This window comes from Molossus molossus, unplaced genomic scaffold (assembly GCF_014108415.1).
Source record: "Molossus molossus isolate mMolMol1 unplaced genomic scaffold, mMolMol1.p scaffold_m16_p_23, whole genome shotgun sequence".
Taxonomy (NCBI): domain Eukaryota; kingdom Metazoa; phylum Chordata; class Mammalia; order Chiroptera; family Molossidae; genus Molossus; species Molossus molossus.
Window position 1 is genome coordinate 23868956 of NW_023425359.1, and position 10249 is coordinate 23879204.

At 56.0% G+C, this 10249-nt stretch overlaps 1 protein-coding gene across 1 annotated transcript; it reads left to right on the forward strand.

Annotated features, from left to right (window-relative positions):
- Positions 1–669: 669 nt before the first annotated feature.
- On the forward strand, positions 670–6237 carry CUNH1orf53 (chromosome unknown C1orf53 homolog). The gene is made up of 3 exons (XM_036277592.1): positions 670–933; positions 4307–4408; positions 5592–6237. Exons 1-3 carry the CDS (start codon positions 670–672, stop codon positions 5661–5663), a joined length of 438 nt encoding a protein of 145 aa, XP_036133485.1. The 3' UTR covers positions 5664–6237.
- Positions 6238–10249: the final 4012 nt, after the last annotated feature.

Genomic DNA, 10249 nt, shown 5'->3' on the forward strand with positions numbered 1-10249 from the left:
ACCCCGCATTTCCTCGCTGCCCGTTTCTTAGTTCATTCAGCATCACTTTAAACTCAAGATGCACACCTCGAAAATCTACCCTTGTCCTTGGTTCTTCAAAACCAAACCCCTACAAAGCGGCTCCTTTTCAACCCTCCTGTCCCTGAAACCCAGACAGAGATGGGGGTTCAGAGAGGTGTCGATTTAACTCTAATACCTTAAACTACCCCTGGACTGGGGCTAATTTCCTCAAATTCGATTGTGGGGGATGTCAGGACAGCTTCTCTCTTTCGGACATTAATCACCCCTCTTTCTTCTTAGTGTTTGATGGCGCCCTGGGTCCTTATTTCAGGCGGGGCCGGCCTCTCATGTGGTCACTTTTGCGTCCCCGGCCCTGTCCGGACAGGTGCAAACCTCGGCTACTCCGGTCACTTTCTGGCATCTGGACGGTCGCGGCGGTCATGCCCTTTGCATCTCAGGAAAACGGAAGGCTGAGAATTCGGACCGGGAGGCTGGAAAGGCGCGTTCTCGGGGCCCCGCGCGCCCTCCGCCGCCTAGCAGGTGGGCCCGTCTTCCTAGGGCTGCAGGCTCCGCGGGGGCGGGGCGAGCTCGAGGGGGCGGGGCGAGCTCGAGGGGCGGGGCGAGCTCGAGGGGCGGGGCGGGGGCGGGCCGGCTTGGCCCGCGGCGGCCATGGCGGCCAGGCAGGTCCCAGCGCTGGTGGCCGCGGTGCTCGGGGGACGGCCTCCAGCCGCCCGGCCGCCACCGCCCCTCTGGGTCGCAGCAGGCTTCTGCCAGGCCCCCAGCGTCACTCTCTGCTCCGCTTCGGAGGGAGACGGCGATGGCGCCGGGCTCCACTCTCAGGACAGGTCGACAGGGGCGACGAGAAGCCCGGCGAGCGAAGCGTTAACGGCGGAGGAGCGTCGGATCGCTGACTTGCACGCGGCCGCCTGCGCGGTGAGGCCCCGCCCCCTGCACCGCCCCGCCGCCCGTGCGCCTGCGCGGTGTGGCCCCGCCTGCCCGTCCCGCCCCCTGCCCCACCCTGTGCCCCGGCGTCCGTGCGCCTGCGCGATGAGAGCCTTCTTGCCTCTGAGCAGTGCAGGAGCCCAGCTGGGCAGCGTGGGGCCCATCTGTCATCACTGTGCGTGTGTGTGTCTGTGTGTTTGTATATGTGTGTGTGTTTGTATATGTGTGTGTGTTTGTATATGTGTGTGTCTGTGTGTGTGTGTGTGTCTAACTGTATGTGTGTTTGTATATGTGTGTGTGTCTGACTGTGTGTGTGTCTAACTGTATGTGTGTGTGTCTGTATATGTGTGTGTTTGTATATGTGTGTGTCTAACTGTATGTGTGTGTTTGTATATGTGTGTGTGTCTGACTGTGTGTGTCTAACTATGTGTGTGTGTCTGTATATGTGTGTGTGTTTGTATATGTGTGTGTCTAACTGTATGTGTGTGTCTGTATATGTGTGTGTGTTTGTATATGTGTGTGTGTCTGGATGTATGTGTGTGTCTGACTTTATGTGTGTGTGTCTGTATATGTGTGTGTTTGTATATGTGTGTGTCTGACTGTATGTGTGTGTCTGACTGTATGTGTGTGTCTGTGTGCCTGTATATGTATGTGTTTGTGTTTGTCTCTATGTAAGTATGTGTGTCTGTTTGTGTGTGGGTCTGTATCTGTGTGTCTGCTTGGTTGTATGTGTGAGTGTGTCTGTATGTGTATGTCTGTCTGTGTGTATGTAAGAGTGTCTGTTTCTGTGTGTGTCTGTGTGTGTGTGTTGGGGGACCGGTGTGAGGCATCAGTGGAAGGGGTATAGAACCTAAGAAGTCACAGGAAAGATGCTGTGCGTTTATCTGCATTGTCGGTTAAACCCCCCACCATCCAGTGATTTCAATAATGAAAAATAAAGCATGAACTCCTTTTTAATTTATGTTCAGTTTTGCTACCATCCTTTCACCTCTTCCCTCCCCTCCCTCGGAGCAGTTTCAAGGACACGAGGCTGAGCACCTTCATCCCTCCCAGCCGATCTTGAGTCGTGTCTTCTGTTGGGGCATTTGACAACTGCTTGTTAGTGCCGATATCAAAACTTAGCATCTCCCTCACGCTTTCCAACACTTCAGACAACATGAGTTTAAAGGTGGCGTGCTTATATACATATTTTTTATCTCGCGAGAGCAAGTGAGTTCTGTAGTACAGACACAACCTGTCGCATGAATTGCTTGTGGCCTGAGCCAAAGGAGTGCAGGGGACCCTGGGAAGCTGCCTGAGCTGGCTTTTCCCACTGATGGTTAGTCGGCCCTGAGAGTCCTGGTCCGCTCCTTCAGGTGCTGAAGCTTCTGGATTGTTCTGTTTCTACTCTTTTTTTTTTAATTCTCACCCGAGGACATTTTTCCATTTTTTGTTCAGATAGAGTAGGAGGGAGAGAAAGGACGAGAGAGAGAAAGAGAGAGAGAGAGAGAGAGAAACATCAACGTGAAAGGGACACATCGAGTGGCTGCCACCCGCATGACCAACTAGGGCCGGGGACAAACTGCAACCGAGGTACATGCCCTTAGCGGGAACCGAACCCGGGTCTCTCTGGACCGAAGGCTGATGCTCTAACCACTGAGCAAAACCGGCCAGGGCGGTTTCTACTCTTTTTAAAAGAATGTGTTTCATATAACGATGGTGAATATGAACACAAACGTTACTCTCTGCGCAGCAAACCCCAGTGATGTGTCAAGACTGGTTCATTCAGCCTGGGAGAGGAAAGAGGCCTTTTCTCACTCAGGCATCTGTGCCTCCCTCACAGGCTGACTGTCAGAGACCCTAGGTGAACCCCGTAACAAGCCGGCTTTCTTCCACACCTCGCAGCCCCTCCTTCACCATGGTCCTGCGTCCACACCAACGCAGGTCATGCTGCCTCCCTCCCTGGGCTTCCTGCCTCCCTGAGCATCTCGCTCGGGTCAGACTGTCAGCACTGGTTTCGTGTCTGCCGTCCCCACACCCTGAGGCCCACCCACTGAAGACAAATGCAGTTAGTGTGGGCAGACAACAAGGTCGATGTTTCTCGGTCCACGAGGAAAGCACGCAACTTCCCAGGTCGCCAGACAGTGGCCCTCAGAAGACCCAGAACTTATAAAAGTGACAAGAAGGCCGCTAACGGTTTCCAGTGTCTTTTGTTTGTCTTCTAAGGCATCGAACACGGACTTTGTAAATTAAGAAGTGAGGTCTTGACAGTGGGTCATTCTCATGTATTGTTTCATGCTCCTGGTTTCCTGTTTTCTGTTCTCTGGTCCCAAAGGATTCGGGAGACCCCTGAGACAGGCCAGGGGCCCGCTTGCTGGGTTACCGCTGCCCTGGTCTGGCTTTGCTGGGTGCCTTAGAGGAGCTGAAGACTTGAACTCTGTTTGTCCTTCTGTTCCACGCTTTAGTCCTGAAGCAAGTTGGTTAAAACCTCAACCAGCATAAAATATCCGGCCCTGGGAAGACACTCAAGAAGTTCCCTGTGGTGTCTGGGAACAAAATGGCACGTCTGAGTGACACCGTCACACCTTGGTCTGTAAAAAGAACAGGACAACGTTCCTCTACAAGGTCTCAGGCTAAAGAACATCATCCACATGGTCAAAATCCAAGGCAGAGGTGGAATTGTTGCTCAGCCTCCACACCACGTACTTGGGACAGTTTGGAAGGAGGCGGAGCATCTGTAGGGCTGACTTAAAAGTTGCTTTTGATCAAAACTCAGGAAAGCAATGTTGACATGGTAAAACAATACTTGGTTCTTTCGGGGTAAAAACGACTAACAGCACTTGGAAAAAGAAAAGAAAGCAGTTGACATGGTCGACGCCGGCCACATCGCGGAGGCCAAGGGCTCACTAATGGCGAGCGATGCTCCTCTGTGGACTGTTGGTTTCAATTAGCGCCTTTCCCGTAAGTTTAAATCACCGGCCGCATATTTTAGGACTGAAATCGCAAGTGCGACTTCTGCATGCAAGTTCATTTTCCGCCTCTGAAGCGCTCCGAGTCCCCGAAATCACCTGTCATGATGCGTGTGCCCCAGGAACTGGGTGACAAATGCCCACGCCCTGGCCCACCGTCCCTGGGCACAGAGGAGTTCTTGTTTCCCCATCAGCCCCTCGCTTTTCTCAAGCTGTGTGTGTCCTCGTCGTGCCACGCGAAGTCGGAGTGCGTGTGGCGTTGGAATGCATTCGCTCTTTGATGGCCAGGGGCCACCAAAATTGCCGGGGAGACCGTTCTCGTGCGGTTGAAAGAAAACGTCGCAGTGTTTGCGGGCAGGGTGAGGAGATGCGGCGGCGACTGAGATTAACGGATCGTTTTCTTGCGTGGCCCGCAGGCCGGCCAGCTGACCTACGTGGACCCGGCCACTGGCTACGTGGTGCTCACCCAGCTGGCCCACCGGCAGAGGGGCCGCTGCTGTGGCTCTGCCTGCAGACACGTGAGTAGAAAACCTCGCATCGCAGCGATCGTTCACGGTGCTTCTGTGACTTCATAAATACCTGTTATTTGAAAAAACAAGTCAAATAAAAGAGCTAAATAGACCTGGAGTGAACGTTTCACAAGCTCCCTTAGCCCAGGACAATGAAGTCCTTAGGACCAACGCAGGGCCTTTAAAGTTAATGGAATTTGGTAACATTTCACTGTGACCATCGGGTCCTTGAAAAGCCGGGATTTGAAATCCATGGGAGTTTTTATTGCCAGGAAACTTTTTCACGAGGTTTTAAATAAGTCATGTTCACCGGGGAAGTACAAAGAGAGCAGGAAAAGGGAGCTAGAATATGGCAAACTAGATCCCAGAAAGCATTTTTTTTTTTTTTCATTATTAGCTGAGTAGGTAGAACCTTGTGCAGCATTGAGATGTGGGTTCCTTTAAATGATGAAGATTTTCTTTTTTGTTTATTTGTTTGCTCGTCCCTTTTTCTCTCTCCTTCTCCCTCCTCCTCCTCCTTCTCCCCCCCCCTCATTCTTTCTGTGACACTTCTCTGTCTTTAACCATGAAACCAGCTACCCCAAACTGTACATTTCCTAAAATGTCTATTTCAATGAATATATATCTCTCTGCACTGATTCAGATGAACTAACTTTTTTGGAGCAAAAATAAATGGGAACAGGTTCTCCCCCATAACTTTCAAAAGCGTACGAGTTGGGTAAATTGTTACAGAGGTAAGATTCTGAACACATAACAACCTCTGTCGACGGACCACTTCACCTCCTTTAAGTGACCCACTTTGTGATGAAGGAGTAGACACGAAGTCCATGCATTCACTGTAGCCAACACTGAAAAAGCAAGCCTTCGCTTTTATGTGTTTTCTTCCCTGTGCCAGTATCTGTTTCTAATGAAGAACATAAGAGCTTTGCATAAATTGGGGATTTTCTGAGACTGAGTTTCTGACAGTAAAATCTTAGTTGGGAAGATGCTTTTAGGAAGTGATTCTTGGACCCGAAATTGGATTTTTCATCGGGGTAGCCATCATTCTCCTCTTGGTCTGCAGGACCCAACTGATAGATTGCACGGTCTTTAAAACCTGGCTGGCAGGTCCTCTTTTTCATCATAAGAAGCCGGATGTTTATCAAGATGATTGTTAAGTAATTGATTAATAATTGGTTTTATTTCTCCACAGTGTCCATATGGTCAAGTCAATGTTAAAGATCCAGCCAAAAAGAAGCAATTCAATTCCTGTTTTTATGTTTGACAACAATTTCATCTCTGTTCTCCGCTCAATGAAGCCTCATTTAAAAAACAAACTAAAAAAAACCAACAAAAATACAATACCTTAGTCCGGAATTCCTCCCTGGTCTGCGCGCTTAGCCCTGGTTTAATTCATGTATATGAATATCTATATATTTAAAGAACAGCCATGAGATGAACAGACCTAGCGAATGCAGCTGTGTCTCTGAAGTGGCCCATCGACAGTTATTTTTCTTTCGGCCTCCCTGGTTATCAGACTCCTATGTGGAAGAAAGAAAATAATAACTGCTCCGTTAAATAAATAGCAGCAATCGGGTGACACCAGTGCCTCTTGAAGTTGCTGGCAGCCTCCGACCCCCTGCAGTTTTCTCCTGGGGTCAGCCACCAGCGGAGGTGGCTGCAAACAGGAGGGTCTGCAGACATGCGTCACTTTATGCGCCTCTCGAGCTGATACAAGGCTGTGCGCGCAGCAGCCGCCGCGTGGCCGGGAGGTGCCGCAGCGACAGGGAACGTGCTCATCTCCCATCTGTTCTCTCCGTGAAAATCCCGAGTCACTCTGACTCGGGGGTCAGGCCACTCACGAGGCCCTGATTAAAGCATTCTTTTTCTCTCCCCCACGTGTCCCTCTGTTTCTTCTGCATCTCAGGTGACTCTGTCAGACACCCCCTCCCCCCCACTGCTTGAAGCCCCTGGATCCGGAGCTGCCGGGGCTCTTCCTCCTGGACCCCCTCCGCCTCCATCCAAGGACCCCGCCCCCAGGAAGCCTTTTCTTGTCCCTGGAAGGCTGGCTCTGCCCAGAGTGGACCCTCAGCCTCCTCTCCCTGCAGCCTCTGCGCCCCGGGGGCCCTGCCTTGGCCTCTGCCTGCGGCCCCGTCAGTGCTCTGCAGGTCTGGTGTCCTCCCCCGGTCGGCTCCTCGGTCAGCTCGGCTCCGACGGGAAGCCCCCCGAAGCTGTGAAATAAGGCAGAGAAGCCAGGGAGGTTCTAGCGTTCCCACTGATTGTGACTTGTATGACTCGTTTTATGTCAAATTCTTAATCAGTTCCCAAACTTGCTGGCGTTTGGGGTGCCCTGCCGATGCTGGCACTGTGGTGCCCTGGGAGGGCTCCGTGGCGGGGGGGGTTGCCCTCTCCAGGAGCTAGGTTGAGGGGAACAGGAGAAGGGGGTCAGCTGGTGATGGGGCAGGTTGTCATTCCGGAGCAGGGACTCCTGGGAGCCAACCGCCTTTTCTTTCCTGGGCGAGGAGCAGCCTCTCCGGGTGGGGGTAGATGCTGCTCCCTTTTCAGTCCCAAGAGGAAGAAGAGGAAGAAACAGTCCCAAGAGGCCATTGTTCTGGAGACACAAGGAGGAAAGGAATTCGGTTTGGAAAGGGGCCCCCTACCGAAGAGTTTGGAGAAAGCCCCTTGGCAGATGGAAATTGCTGAGGGGCGCCTCCCTCCCAGAGAGCTCTTTCCCAGAGCAAGGACTGAGCATGTCCCTCCTGGAGGACCCTTCTGCGGGACATTTGTGACTTCCTGGCAGAACTTCAAGCCTTGCTGGCAATACAGCCTGGCTGGTGATGGGGGGGGGGTATGGGGGGGGCGATCTCACGATTTCCAGTGTCTGCAGCCCTGAGCCAAGGTCTGAAGTTCTCTGTGGTTCTGGGGAGATTCTTGCGAACCACACAGCGGGTGTGGCACGGGCGGGGGTGCCCACAGTAAACACAATATGGCCACATAAACGGGCCTCGCCGGGGAGGGCGAGCTGTATTGCATTCGCACGTTGTAAAGTACAAATTCAGGTTTCTTACTGGCTGTGTGTATCCAAACACACGCGGGTGCCCAGGAAGACAGCCGTCCCTGCCTATGTCTCGGTCGGACAGCTCCACTTTCGGGGTTCTGGAGACTTCTGCCGCCAGGCGCCATAAATCAAGGGGGTTGACGTCTAGACTGTTCCTTACGCTGAAAAAGCAAAAGGGAATGATGTGGGGGATCTTGCTGCGGGGATTACGGGGTGGAGGGTGGCTTTTCCCTTCCTGGGGAAGGGCCCTGCCCTCTACAGGCTTCTAGCAGGTGGATGGCACCCCCCAGAAGCCACCTGTTTTGGGGGTCAGGAAGAGAAGGGCGTTTTACACACACACCCTTCCCAGTCCCTGCAGGTGGATGGCACCCCCCAGAAGCCACCTTGGCAGCCTGTTTTGGGGGCCAGGAAGAGAAGGGCGTTTTACACACACACCCTTCCCAGTCCCTGCAGGGACACTCTGGGCTCCCAAACCGGTGTGTTTGGAACACAGGGGCCTGCAGAAGGGGACCCGCCCCCTGGGCCTGCACAAGCCTTTGTTCCACCTGGATGCCCCTTATCCTCAGGGCTTGCGAGGTCTGCCCACCCGCACCTCCAGCACCTGGCACTCTGGCTTAGGTCTGTCTCCAGACCAGGCTGGGGCTCTGGCTCACCTCCGGGGAGCGGCACTGAGCACGGCCGGCCTCCCAGCACTCGGAGACCTCGCTGCTCCCGGCTGACCCAGAAGCGCCCCCGCCCTCCCCACTCCGCGCCAACACCTGCCCTGTCACCTTCCCCACAGTCATCTCCACCTCCGGGCACGGCCTGACCTGGGGGCTGCACACCTGCCCATGTGGGGGACTTTAAACTCGGTGCAATTTTTTCACTTCTCCGCAACAATTGAAAGGTTCTGCTCACATTATGCCCTCCGCTCATGAACAAGAAGAAAGGCGGGTGTGTGTGTGTGTGTGTGTGTGTGTGTGTGTGAGGGGCAGCAGTCAGCACCCCAGCACCTCCGTGGGCAGCCGGATTTCTAGACAGGCTGTGGAAGAACCCGCAGCTCTTGTAGTTGGGGGTTGGGTGGCCCTGGGGTGCCCTTTGGATGCCCCGCTCCAGCGAGAGCGCCAAGCGCTGCTAGACCCCTGTCCCCGCTAAGGGCTTCAGGGTTGGGCTGGAGGCCCCCAAACCGCCAGAGACTCGGGGTGTAAAGGCGTCTCAACCCGGACTGCCGGCTCTAGGGGCGCCGGGAGATTCTGACCACCTCCTCTCCCACGAGATGTGGGTTCTCGAGTGCGCAGTGTGCGGCTCGTGAGCGTGCCTGTGTAGAATGCATGTGTTTACCAAACACCTACAATGGTTCGTCACCAAGAAGAGGATAAAAGGCGCTGCTCTGGACAGGAATGAGGGGGGCACCCAAGCGTGCTCGCGGGCGTCGTGGGCCAGCCCGCCAGCCAATGGCCAGGCCAGCGAGCACAGACACCGAACCTGGAAGGCCTCTTCCCTCCCCGGCTGCGAGAACCCACCGAGATGGGGGTGCTTCTCCGGAGAGGAAGAGCTGGCCAGGCCGGGGTGGGAAGGGAAAGTCGGGGTGAGGGGACCTTAGAAGGTGAAATCACAGACCCGTTGGCCGGCGGGACTGGCTGGCGAAGCCCAGTGTTCGGGTAGAGAGAGGGGCACTCTGTCCCGAGTGCCCCCGGCTACGTTCGGGGTTGGGGGAGGGGAGAGGAAGCCCCACCGCTCGGCTTCACGGCTCCTGCGGGATCCCTCGCCACCCCAAAACTGTAGCGGAGCTGGCGGCCCGGCACAGAGGTGGGTCCACCGCGGCCCGGCCCCACGTGCCCGTACCCCACGTTGTTTTCTCACGCGGCTCGCGGGCCAGCGGGTGCCCCCAGCCCGGCGCTCCCTCGACGCACGCACCGCGGAAGAGCCGCCGTGGGGACACCGGGAGGGGCAGGCTGGGAGGGCGGCGGCGTCACCCGGACCCGCATCCAGGAACGGCCAATCTCGGTGCTCACACCCGCGCTCCAGCGGCGCGGGAGCCTCCCAGTGACCCCTGGCCCCCATCTTCCGCTGCTAGGGGCGCACTGGGTTGGGGAGAGGATAGATCACTGGCCAAAGGCCGGTCTTCCCGGTCCTCCGACCGGTCCTCCGACCGCTTCCCCAGGCCTGACCGCGCTCGGGGCTGCTGGGGTCCGCAGCCTCTCCGGCACCTGAGATCAAGTAACAGGACCCCGCCCATCCTGAGTCTGTAAGTCTCTCTGCGCCCCCACCCCCCACCGGGAGGCTCGTCTCTCAGGGTTTGAGTCGTTTCCCCCCATTCCCAGCTCTCGGCTGGGTCGGGCTGGAGACCTCCCGCCCGCGCGCGGACTCGGTGACAACTCCCCCCTGGATCGCAGAGCGCACCCCAAAGTGCTGGGTCCCCGCGCCCCGCCCGGAGCACGGAGAGTGAGGAAGGACCTGAGGGGCGGGGGATTGCGGTGAGCAGTCAATGGCTTGGCCCAGCTCCCCGCGCGAGCTGCCGCCCGCCGCCTCTGCAGGCTCCCGCCGCCGGTCGCATCTGCCGGAGGGTAGCCGGGGAAAGCCGAGGCCGGCTGGGGACGGGGCCCCGGGCGCGCCACCCGACTCCAGCCCCCCGCGGCGCCCCAGCCTCAAGATGCTGGGGCTTTATGAGGTTCAGTAACCGGGAGGCCCCCATTAACACCTCCCGGATTACTGAGAGGCTGGAAGGGCGGGACGCAGCCTCGGAGCGCGTCTCCGGCACCAGCCCGGGGGACCTGCTGCCCAGCACCCTCCTCCCCTCCAGAGCTGGAAGGCATAAACAGAAAATAAAAGAC

Bases quoted from the DNA above. Each gene is read 5' to 3' on its own strand.
- CUNH1orf53 (XM_036277592.1), top strand. From the start codon at position 670: ATGGCGGCCAGGCAGGTCCCAGCGCTGGTGGCCGCGGTGCTCGGGGGA. The intron at 934-4,306 runs GTGAGGCCCCGC...CGTGGCCCGCAG, and splicing joins TGCACGCGGCCGCCTGCGCG to GCCGGCCAGCTGACCTACGT. The intron at 4,409-5,591 runs GTGAGTAGAAAA...ATTTCTCCACAG, and splicing joins GTGGCTCTGCCTGCAGACAC to TGTCCATATGGTCAAGTCAA.